The sequence below is a fragment of the Bombina bombina genome, chromosome 5 (genome assembly GCF_027579735.1).
Source record: "Bombina bombina isolate aBomBom1 chromosome 5, aBomBom1.pri, whole genome shotgun sequence".
NCBI lineage: Eukaryota > Metazoa > Chordata > Amphibia > Anura > Bombinatoridae > Bombina > Bombina bombina.
The window spans coordinates 49,385,967-49,399,085 of NC_069503.1; the positions used below are offsets into that span (position 1 = coordinate 49,385,967).

The 13,119-nt window shown below is 37.7% G+C and overlaps 1 protein-coding gene across 1 annotated transcript in view; it reads left to right on the top strand.

Annotated features, from left to right (window-relative positions):
- Positions 1-13,119, top strand: part of LOC128659819 (oocyte zinc finger protein XlCOF6-like) — a 128,083-nt gene that overhangs the window by 78,599 nt on the left and 36,365 nt on the right. The window contains exons 2-3 of the mRNA XM_053713389.1: positions 1,830-1,945; positions 2,809-4,207. Coding sequence (XP_053569364.1) covers positions 1,927-1,945; positions 2,809-4,207 — 1,418 coding nt within the window. The 5' untranslated portion in view covers positions 1,830-1,926. The remainder of the gene's footprint in view (positions 1-1,829; positions 1,946-2,808; positions 4,208-13,119) is intronic.

The window sequence follows — 13,119 nt, forward strand, 5'->3', positions numbered from 1 at the left end:
GAAGCTGCTATTTGCTCCAGTAATAAATATCACTCAGTTTATGGCCCTGTTGTATCAGTCTCATCACATATACTGATCTAATGATAAATATCTTATCTTATGATCTGCATATTATTTTATTTCTAATGAGGTTATTTTATAATACATTTCTTATTTCTATTAGCTGCACCTGTTTATCATCAGAACGTTTATCCCACTGATCTGTGACTGATTCTTGTTGTTAGTAAAGACCTTAGTAAGTGTATTCTGCACCTTCAGCTGCTGCTGTTTATGTCACATGATCACAGACTTAAAGGGACACTGTCCTGTAAATTTGGTCTTCACTTAAAATAACAAGAAAAACCAAATGTTTTTCATTTTTTAAATAGAACATATGATTTTAAACAACTTTCCAATTGATGTTTGCTTCATTCTCTAGATGTCCTTTACTGAAGCAGCAGCAATACACTACTGGGAGCTAGCTGAGCACATAAGGTGAGCCAATGACAAGAGGCTTGTATGTGCTACTAATCAGCAGCTAGCGCACCATATTGCATTATATGCTTTGTCACAAAGGTCCCCAAGGGAATAAAGCAGATTTGATAATAGAAGGAAATTGGAAAGATGTTTAAATTTTAATCATAAAAGTTTAATTGTGACTTTGCTGCCACTTTAAAGGGACAGTAAACACCAGCATTTTTGCTGTTTAGAAAGGTAGATAATCCCTTTATTACCCATTCCCCAATTTTGCATAACCAACACAGTTATAATAATATACTTTTTACCTCTGTGATTACCTTGTATCTTAGCCTCTGCAAACTGCCCCCTTATTTCAGTTCTTTTGACAGACTTGCATTTTAGCCAATCAGTGCTTGCTCTTTGGAGCTTCATGTGCCTGAGCTCAATGTTATCTATATGAAAAACATGAAGTAACTCCCTCTAGTGGTGAAAAACTGTCAAAATGCTTTCAGTTTAGCGGTGGCCTTCAAGGTCTAAGAAATTAGCATATGACACTCCTAGGTTTAGCTTTCAACTAAGAATACCAAGAGAACAAAGCAAAATTTGTAATAAAAGTAAATTGGAAAGTTACATGCCCTATTTAAATCATGAAAGTTATTTTTTGTTACTTGACTGTCCCTTTAATGTGTTTCTAATGACTTGTTTTACCGGTGTATAAAATAGTATAAAGTGTATGGGAAATTTCACCTTTAGCTTTATTTTTATGTAAAATAACTGTTTGCTGTTTGTAATTTATTTTCATTATTAAATTGTACACAGCCTTTTAAATGACCTGAGGCTCCGGCTCCTACTTAGCATATGCAGGAGATCACATTATATAAACATATGAGTCTGTCATTGGCTGATAGCTGTCACATGGTACAGGAGTCTGTTATTGGCTGATAGCTGTCACATGATACAGGAGTCTGTTATTGGCTGATAGCTGTCACATGGTACAGGTGCAGAACTACATTTATCAGAATACAATCTACTGCTCTTTTAAAAGTAAGTTTTATTGCATTGTATTTTTATTATGTACCTGTGGTTTTATAATTCTATATTGTATGGTCCTTTTAAATGGACTGATGTGTGATATGGCCACAATTAAATAGATTTTCTACCATTATGTTGTATAGATCTGAGGAGATTCATATTTAAGTGGCAATTATAACACCCACAGAACTAACTGTACTAAATGCTTGTGCTGAATCAATAGCACATATGTAATAACCTAAACAGCTGATCTGTATCACATGAATTGTTATGTGTGCCTTTAATTACACCATACATACAGTTAATCAGAACCATTATTTATTATTATCTGTCTAATCCATTTAATATACTTTTTACAGACACGGCCAGAGAACTGAGAGATATCAGGTATTGATGTAACTGGAGTGAATAAGGGAACCTTCTTCCTGAGCACAGACATTGGAGCCGGTTATCAGCATGAACTCATATGTGTTAGGTGAGTAAAATAGATATTATGCTGACTTTAATTATTGGGAAAATAGAATAGATCACTCATTAAACAAATATAAACTATTATGTTTATATCTGCATCTTTAAGAACATTTGTGTCAGTGACGTTATAAAGAAGGAGCGACCACCATTGGGCTGAGGAGGGGGGTAAAAAATACTACTCCCCCCTCTGTCCTTTTAGACAGACCATGTCTTACAACTGCCTAACCTCACCCCCAGACCTGATTCATTACTCAGAACACTTGCAACTCCACCTTCCCCTGCCCTGACCTCGCTCATGGAACACCCACAACTCACCCCGGTGTTCCCCACCCCAGAACCACCACTCATTTGTGTGCTTAATTTTACAGTGAGTATTATTAAACTAATAAAGTTTTTGGCTGTTTATATAAATAGAACACACAGCCTATATTATCATAAGGTCACTGCTTCTTACCCTCTCAAAACATCTCACACTGATGATCTCACCCAACCGGTTAAGCATAAGCAGGGCAGTGCTGTATGTGCAGTTGCTTATGCAATGTTAAATGAGGATGGTGGATGCCACCTCTCTTGCCCAGAATACAGATGTACTTGTTCCCTGGCTGAGAACATTATCCACACGCACCTTGTTTAATGCGGCCCTATAACTTGTTTTCATCAGTAATCAGTCATTTAGGTTACTATGATGAAGTAATGTTTACATTCTATGTCATCCTTTTTAAATTGTGATTTACAGGTAAATACATTTAAAAATACAAACAGAAGACATTTTTGAGTATAAAAAAAAATGTTTTCTTTATTGAGATTGATTATATTATAAATGAATAAACATTTTTATTTTTATTTATTCCATTTCTTTTTATGTAGACAAACACATGAATAGTTCATATACATCCTTCACTCCAAGAAACATCAGAATGATACCGCAAACTCCAATAGTTTTAGGCACTAATGACTATTCACAAACATTGGGGATATCACAGCAGATATTTAAAGAAGATGGTGAATTGTCAGGAACTGGGAAGCAATCATTATGTACAGAGAGTAATTTAGTCATCAAACAAGAGGACAACATTTATGACTTATCTAGTGAAATTATTATCCCCGAGGAAAAACCACACACATTTACAGAGTTTTCAAAACATATTAAAGAAGGGAAAGGTCTACAGTCTAACCAAATGATTCATGCAAAGGAAAAACCTTTCAAATGTACAGAATGTGAGAAAAGCTTTAGATGGAAGTCTCATCTACTAGAACACCACAAAATACACACAGGTAAGAAACCACACACATGTACTGAGTGCGACAAATGTTTTACAAAAATGGATCGTCTGAAAACTCATAAAAAGATTCACACAGGAGAAAAGCCGTTCACATGTACAGAGTGCGGAAAAAGTTTTACACAAATGGTTCATCTGAAAAATCATAAAAAGATTCACACAGGAGAAAAGCCTTTCACATGTACAGAGTGTGGAAAATGTTTTACACGAATGGATTGTCTGAAAAGTCATGAAAGGATTCACACAGGAGAAAAGCTGTTTACATGTACAGAGTGTGGAAAACGTTTTACACAAAAGAGTAATCTGAAAACTCATGAAAAGATTCACACAGGAGAAAAAACGTTCACATGTACAGAGTGCGGAAAAGGTTTTACACAGATGGGTCATCTGAAAACTCATAAAAAGATTCACACAGGAGAAAAGCCTTTCACATGTACAGAGTGTGGAAAATGTTTTACACAAAAGGGTGATCTGAAAAGTCATGAAAGGATTCATACAGGACAAAAGCCATTCACATGTACAGAGTGTGGAAAAAGTTTTACAGAAAAGAGTAGTCTGAAAAGTCATGAAATGATTCACACAGGAGAAAAGCCTTTCACATGTACAGAGTGTGGAAAATGTTTTGCACGAATGGATTGTCTGAAAAGTCATGAAAGGATTCACACAGGGGAAAATCTGTTCACATGTACAGAGTGTGGAAAACGTTTTAAAGAAAAGAATAATCTGAAAAGTCATGAAAGGATTCACACAGGAGAAAAGCCGTTCACATGTACAGAGTGTGGAAAACGTTTTACAGAAAAGAGTAATCTAAAAACTCATGAAAGGATTCACACAGGAGAAAAGCCGTTCACATGTACAGAGTGTGGAAAACGTTTTACAGAAAAGAGTAATCTGAAAACTCATGAAAGGATTCACACAGGGGAAAAGCCTTTCACATGTACGGAGTGCGGAAAATGTTTTACACATATGCATCGTCTGAAAATTCATGAAAGGAGTCACAAAGGAAGAAGCCTTTCACATGTTTAGAAAGTGGAAATACGGTTTTTATTGAAGTCAGCTATCCCAAAACACCAAATATTTACACACAAATAAACTTTCTATACACAGTGTACAAACCTTTTTACGATTATCCTAAAAAGGGCAAACTCTATAAACAGAAGCAAGAAAAAAGATCTTATTGTAAATAATACTTTCTAAATCCCAGTTATAAAAGCCCAATATGGGAAGTGCTCTCCTGCTGTCCTTTGTTCCTCTATATATGTGCACCTCAGTTTCTCTCATATCAATGTGATAGAATGCAAACCCCACACAGGAATATACAGATCTGTCCTCATACTGACCAGTTTACACAACCATTTACCACCAAATCACCCCCAGTGTTGTGTATGAATATGCCAGTATTAGGAGTTGTACGTTTGTTTTACATAGGGGAGGAAATAATTACATTTACAGAATAAAGGAGTATTTATATGAATAGAGTGTTAGAGAATTATATAAACAAGAACATCAGTCTCAAATTATTGACCTATGGGAGATATATTTAATGTGAACATCATGTGGATAAACCTTTCCTTATAGCAATAGATGCTTAGCATTGTACATGTTATATACCAGAGGAATTACTGAGGGGAAACTGATTTTATTTAATGAGACACAATATCAGTAACTGGTACATACGTGATCATAATCAGTTTAATTTAAATGGCTACTGTAACCTACATGCATACTGGGTATGTAATATGTGTGTCATGTGATCATAATCAGTTTAATTTAAATGGCTACTATAACCTACATGTATACTGGGTATGTCATATGTGTGTCATGTTCTGTATCTTGATATTATGGGGCCTATTTATTAAAGGTCTTGTGGACCTGATCCAACAGTGCGGATCATGTCCGCAAGACCTCGCTGAATGCATAGAGCAATACGCTCTCAGCACTGAACATTGCACCAGCAGCTCACAAGAGCTGCTGGTACAACGCCGCCCCCTGCTGACTCGCAGCCAATCGGCTGCCAGCAGGGAGGTGTCAATCAACCCGATCGTACTCGATCGGGTTGATTTACAGCAATTCCTGTTCGTCTCATCAGAGCAGGCGGACAGGGTTATGGAGCAGCGGTCTTTAGACCGCTGCTTCATAACTGCTGTTTCTGGCGAGTCTGAAGACTCGCCAGAAACACGGGCCCACAAGCTCAATTCGGAGCTTGATAAATGGGCCCCTATGTCTGTTAGATGTTTTCATGTTAGTTAGAAGCCACAAGAACTGATAATAGCACATACTGTATATATAAAGGGAACATTATATGTCTGATAAATCCCTTTGTATCAAGAGCACAAGTTTGAAAAAAGCAGATTACAATAGTGTCTAGCTAAATAGGTGCCTATCTGACCAAATGCCAATAAACAACTAATATAAAAGAGAGACTGATTTAACTCTCTATGTAATACAATATTGCAAGATGCAGTATGGGTTGAAAGAAAATAAATGTGTTTATTTTAGCAGCACAAAAACAATATATATAATAAAATCTATATAATAAAATCTAATAATCTGGACGTCCAGTGATATATCTAAAACAACGAGTGTGTTTACAAATGAGTAGTTTAAAAAATAAATAAAGAATAAATATATATATACACACAAAACTGATATGATAAAAAATGACACAATAAAATTCAATGGCTGATTAATAAGAGTTTAAGTCATGTGAAGTAGCACAAAGATATAGATGGATACTTTGATCCCAGAAAGTTATAAAAGTACCTGGAGAGTCCTCTAACTCTACGTTTAGAGTGAGGTGATTGAAAAAAAGTCTTTACTTAGTATTAATGGATCCACTCTCATTTATGGGATTATCGTAATCCTGACGGTGGTCGTCAAAGACAGGTGAGCTCTGGAGCTCACATTTTGCGAGCCGTTTGATTGGGGGAGCTTGTACCAAGTGGATGAAGTCCGCTGTGAGTCTTGCTCCTCTCTGTGTCTCCTTTACCCAAGCGACGGGCTGTTGTGTTAATCTCCGATCCTTCGTGTGTACTTCCGGTTTGGTCTTTGGTGACGTCACTGAGGTTCCGTTATTCCGTAGTTTCGTATAGCTGAATACGTGGTCTTGCTATATAGGGTATTTTTACTGCAGTGTACAGTCCCCTATAAGCAATTATAACTTTCTGGGATCAAAGTATCCATCTATATATTTGTGCCACTTCACATGACTTAAACTCTTGTTAATCAGCCATTGAATTTTATTGTGTCATTTTTTATCATATCAATTGTGTGTATATATATATTTATTCTTTATTTATTTTTTAAACTACTCATTTGTAAACACACTCGTTTTAGATATATCACTGGACATCCAGATTATTAGATTTTATTATATAGATTTTATTATATATATTGTTTTTGTGCTGCTAAAATAAACACTTTTATTTTCTTTCAACCCATACTGCATCTTGCAATATTGTATTACATAAAGAGTTAAATCAGTCTCTCTTTTATATTAGTTGTTTATTGGCATTTGGTCAGATAGGCACCTATTTAGCTAGACACTATTGTAATTTTTTTCGAGCTAGTCCTTAGTGTCTCCTACATTTATTTGCTTATTTTACTCTTATGCTAATTTTATGCCAATCACACACGATTAATACTTAATATTTGATACATAATTCTCTCTGGATACATATCCTCTTATAGACTTAAACCCTAGCTCCCCAGCGCCAGTATATATCCTTTCTCTTTTACCTTGGTCTACTAGGGGTATCTTATTGGGGTACCCATTTATACTTGGCTTTTAGGGATCCTTAGTGCCTACTTATTCCATTTGTATCAAGAGCACAAGTGTTAGGTATATTTATACCATTGTGTGCATATATCATGTAATGCTGCTGTTTACTATATAATGATATACAATGTTTTTTCATGCAAATAAAAATGATTGTAATCCAGACCAGTATTTTGTGTTTTTTGTATAATTAAAAACCCAATATCACAGAGTAATTAGGAAAACATCATCAAATACAGAAGCAAATCTGACAGTGAAAGTTAAACGCTGATAATTCAGACAGAGCAGCAATTTTACCTAACTTTCCAATTTATTTCTATTATCTAATTTGTTTTGTTCTTTTGGTATCCTTTGTTATAGAGTAAACCTAGGAGGCTGATATTATATGAGTTTAGGGGCATGCACGTGTATTTAGTAGCAGTGTTTGTAACTATGTATAACAATGCTATAAATGTTCTTGCAAACTCTGCTGTCTGAAGATACGTGCACACTCCTGAGTTAATCTAGGATTACTCTTTAACAAAGGATACTAAGAGAACTAAGCACAAATTATAATACTGTTTAAGTAAATTAGAACATTGTTTGAAATGTCATGTTCTATCCAATCCATTTAAAGGGACAGTCAACACTTGCGGTAACATTATTTGATATTGAAAAATAAAAACTGAAGATCCGCCTGCACTATACCCCTTGCCGCCTTGCTTCTGTACTAATCACCGTCGCTAACTTCTTTAATACCAGGTAAATATGGCAGCCGAACCCCCCCCCCCCCCCCCACCGTTACGTAGCTGCCTTCTTCAAATGATCAGCAAATCAGAATCCAATCCTCGGTCAGAAATTGCACGCGCTTTACGTTCCTCCTGGGGTATACCTATTCCTGGTCTCCACTGAGAAATATATAAAGGGGTTAAACACCCATAGAAAACTGGACCGGAATAGTGGGTAACAGAGGCAAGATACAATTTGTTCAGAATAGGGGGAAAAAAACAAAAAACATTTTGACAGAGTGAAAGATATCAATACTCGCTGGGACATTATTAAAATAGACACATATTGAACGGATTCTAGAAGGAATCTTACTGTCAAAGTTAAAAAATATTGTTATATTAAGGCATGAACAGGAACAGGCAAATTCATGCTAGATTTAGAGAAAAATTGTTACACATTGAAGACATTATGTCTGTATATTATAGCCAATAGCCTTTTGTACATACTGTGTATGACTTGTGTATGCCTCTGCTTCCCGGCTAGAGCTATATAAAAGATTTAGTTACCTATAGACGGCCTGATTGGACAAACGGGCGACAGAGGCAAGACACAAAAATGTTTAGATTAAGGGAAAACTTAATTTGATAGAGAAGAATATATATAAACCTGCTGGGACATTATCTAAGTGGGTATATATTAAATTGATTCTAAAAGCGTCTCTGTTGTTAAAATAAAAAAAAAGATTGCTATATTAGGGGGGCGGAGCTAGCCAGCCTAGGAGATGGCTGCTTTCCTGTAGAGCTCCTGAGCCCCATCTGAGTGAAGACGTCTTAGGCTAGTGCCAGCTTAAAATAATAGCAAAAAATATAGCAGGGATGTAAGGGGACATATCGCTCCTTATGTTAGAGGAACTTTGACTTAATCCTAAGCCGCTACACCGGATGATCTGCGCTCCTGCATGGGCCATGCTCGCCAACATAGTTAAAGAAGGCTAGGGCTGCTGCCGTAAATAAAAAGACTTACCCTCTTGCGGATCACTGCCGCGGACCTGCCGCTAGCCAACTTCGCACCTGACTAGACGATCGCATTGCGATCACTTACTATCAGCCTGGGGGCCAGTTCCGTGGTAGGCCGCAGCCAATTCTAAAGTACTCACACGCAGCAGCCTCACAGAGCAGGAAATCAGAGCAGACAGGCTGTGAGGAATTCCGGTAAGAGACCAGTTTGCACATAATAGGAACGCTTGAACCACCAATATAAGTGATCTAATATACAATGCATACATAAAGCTGTATGATTTTCACAAGGCTTGGAACAGCAGGTTTTGTGGCATAAATTGGTAGAAAAGACTAGAGGGGGTAGTATCACTCACAGCTGAGGTCACATGACCTGATACTCAGTAAATATTTAAAAATACTTTTCTTCAGTACATAATTAAACCCCTGTTACAAAATAAAGTGTAAAACGAAACAACTATTCAGCCATCAGCAGAAATATCTTTAACAATCTTCACAGACCACCTGTTTCTACATCCTTTACACTAAGCTTCAGACACTGGAAATACCTGCTTTTTACATTTGCAGCTGCACTTGAAGCACACAATGTCTCCCAAAAAAGGCTGCAAACCAAATAGAGGCAATAAGCAGCTTAAAGCTACTTCTCACACTGTTAACAATTTCTTCAAGACCTTAGAAACTAAGGATGTTAACTCTGCAAATGCTGATCTCCCAGATCAAACCTCAGGGCAAAGCTCCTCTGAGTCTGAATGTGATCCTGCACCTGACAATATTACAATTCCCACAGCTCTTTTCAACTCCCTACCCTCAAAAAAAGATTTCTCCTCATTAATCACTCAGGTTAAACAGTGCGTTAAGGAAGAAATATCTGACCTTAAAAAAGACATTTCTGAGATGGGTCATAGAGTCGAAACTCTTGAAAACAACCAGGAAGCACACACAGAAGCTATCTCTGATTTGCATAGTATCATCCAGCAGCAAGGCACAAGTATATCTGAGCTTGAAGACAAACTTGACGATGCTAAGAATCGCAGCAGGCGTCACAACATTAGGCTGCGGGGAATCCCTGAAGCCATCACAACAGCAGATTTGGATCAATACCTGCAAGATTTTTTCACTGCCTTAAAGAAAGAAGAGAAGCCAACAAAAATTGACATTGATAGAGCTCACAGGGCGTTGCGTCCCAAACCACAAACCGGCCAACCACCAAGGGATGTTATAATCCGGATCACAAACTTCCAAGTGAAAGAGGAATTAATGAAATTGGCCAGGGAACAACAGCCCATCAGATATGAGAATGCTGACATTCAAGTGTTCGCAGATCTCTCTCAAAGAACACTCTCCAAACGAAGAGATCTTAAACCACTCACATTGCTGCTGAGGAAAATGAACATACCCTATAGATGGGGTTTCCCCTTCCACCTGATAATATTATGGAAAGGCAGAAGACTCTCTTGTTCCTCCATCAAGGACATATCGTCTATTTGCAAGGAACTAGACATCCCCCCCCCCTCTGTTAGAGGATCCCCCGGCCCACCAGGAAACACCACAAATTGCGATTGGGTCTCCTCCACTCCCACAAAGAAGGGAATAGATCCAGGCTCGCCAACGGAAGACACCAGGACCTTTGCCTGCTAGACAATCTTCACTGGGAGAAAAAGGCTGACAATAAATTTCAGAATGTAGTTTCACTTTCCTTTTTATGTTGCCTTATGACTTTGCTTTGGTTCTTTGTGCAATAGGACCAATCACCACAGCCCACATGCAAAACAGGGGCGTTCATGAGTATTGCACTACAACAGTTCCCACATAGACTGCAGGTCTATTCCTTCATATTAAGGTAATATCCACCTTGTTCCCTTTGCAGTCCTCATCAAGAGGACTTGCTTGTTAATTTATGGTTAACTGTTAAAGTTGTATAATTCTGTATTCTTGTTTTCACTCAGTTGGGAGATTTTCTCCTGTAAGTTAGGATGGAAGTTAAAAATGTACTGTTTATATTTTGTACTTTTCTTTCTTTTCTTTTTTCCTGTGAATTCTTTAACCTCGCTCTCAGTGGGTGCTGTGCTCGCTCTGAAACACTCAAACTGTCTCTTGCTCTGAATAGGTCTCATAACTCTTCTTTTCCCACGCTACACCAATGAATAAGCACAAGTCACAAGATCTAGTTATTATCACACAAAACGCGAAGGGTCTAAACTGCCCCAATAAAAGAAGAATGGCCATAAAAGACCTACACAGCAAAGGGGGCCACATCTTAATGCTCCAAGAAACCCACTTTAAATAAAAAAATATTCCTAAATACTTTTCCCCGCACTACCCTCAACACTTTCATAGTACCAACCCGAATAAAAAAGTTGATGGCGTTAGTATCCTAATCCATAAATCCGTCCCCTTCACCAAGACGCATATCGTTTCAGACAAAGAGGGACGTACATCTGTCTAAGGGGGCTATTGTTTGGGAAGCCAGTGACACTAGTGAATGTTTATGCCCCCAACTCTCACCAAGACAAATTCATATCCACAATTACAGACGTGATATATAAAGAAAGCAAAGGTTCCCTGATACTTTCGGGAGACTTAAATTTTCCGTTAGACCCTACTGTAGATTGCTCAAACCCAGGTACTAGAACTAAAACACCAAACTTGATTAATATCTGGAAGAAATTTAGGGCTTTAGGATTGCATGATGTATGGAGATACTTCCATCCCCAAAAATCAGACTTCACCTTTTTCTCACATCCCAACCGAAATTACTCAAGACTAGATTACATTCTAGTAGACCATCTGATCTTATCCCACACCAAACAATCACATATCACACACACATCCTGGTCAGACCACTCCCTAGTGTCTTGCACAATACAATGGCCCTCTGCTCCACTCCGAGCTTTTCAGTGGAGGCTAGACGACTCTATCTTACTAGACCCAGTGCAGATAAAACTCTTCTCGAAACATATAAAATCTTATTTTTTATTAAATAATACCCCGGACGTAGACATCGCTACCCTTTGGGAAGCTCATAAGTGTACTATAAGGGGGGAATTTATCAAAACCAAAGCACAAATAAAGAGAAAGAACAGGGAAGAGGTAGAACTCCTATCTAAGGACATTGCTAAGCTAGATTACGCACATAAGGTCAATCCCTCTGATGATTCGATATTGCAACAACTTAAAAATAAAAGAGAAAATCTAAATTCAATTTTGCAGATTAATTCACAGAGACAGCTGTTATTTCTCCAACAAAAATTTTACACAGAGGGAAATAAACCAGGTCGGCTTCTAGCCAGAGCTCTTAAAAAACAACAACAGCAGAGCACATATATCCACTCTATCACGACACCTCAGGGTAAACAAATAGAAGACACCAACACCATAGCAGATGAATTTAAAAAGTTCTATCACAAACTTTATAATCTCTTCCCTAACAGACGCCCCCACTCTCATTTACGCCTATGTTGCCAATACTTAGATGAGATAACAATCCCACAAATAACTCCTGACCAATACACACTTCTTGACCAACCTATTCGTCCATCAGAAGTACAAGACGCGATAAAACAACTTAAACAGAACAAAGCCCCAGGCCCAGACGGTTTTACAGGTTTATATTATAAAACATTTGCAAGACATCTAGTCCCACACTTAACAACCCTATTTAATTTGATCACAGAAACCCACCCTTTCCCCGACAATATGCTACAAGCCAATATTTTTTGTGTTTTTTAACTTTTTATGTTGTGTGTTCGGTTTTTAAATGAAACTAATAAAGGTTAAATTTTAATTTCAACCACCAACTTCACCCCATTACTGGTGTTCTAAACACAAATTCAGTCGATTATAGACTTTGGGGAGAATGAAGTGCTAAAGAAATGCATACTTTTTCAACTTCTATGTTGATCCTGTTCCTCAAGCCAATATCTCTGTCATACCCAAACCTGGCAAACCCCCAACTTCACCGGCAAACTTTAGACCGATCTCATTACTTAATGTTGACCTTAAACTTTACGCCAAGATCCTTGCTACTCGCCTGAACCAGATCTTACCGACAATAATCCACCAAGACCAGGTTGGGTTTGTACCCAACAGGGAAGCAAAAGATAATACGGTCAGAATCCTTAACCTTCTAGAGTATATCACACAAAACAGAATCCCGACTGTATTTCTATCGACTGACGCTGAAAAAGCTTTCGACCGACTAGACTGGACATATCTACAGGAGACCTTGAGACGGTTCCATTTACCAGACTCTTTTATTAAAAAAATACTGACGTTGTATACCAACCCCACGGCACAGATAAAAAATAAATGGCACACTCTCTGACTCATTTGAAATCAGAAACGGCTCTAGACAGGGCTGCCCCCTGTCCCCCCTCCTCTTCATTCTTTCTCTAGA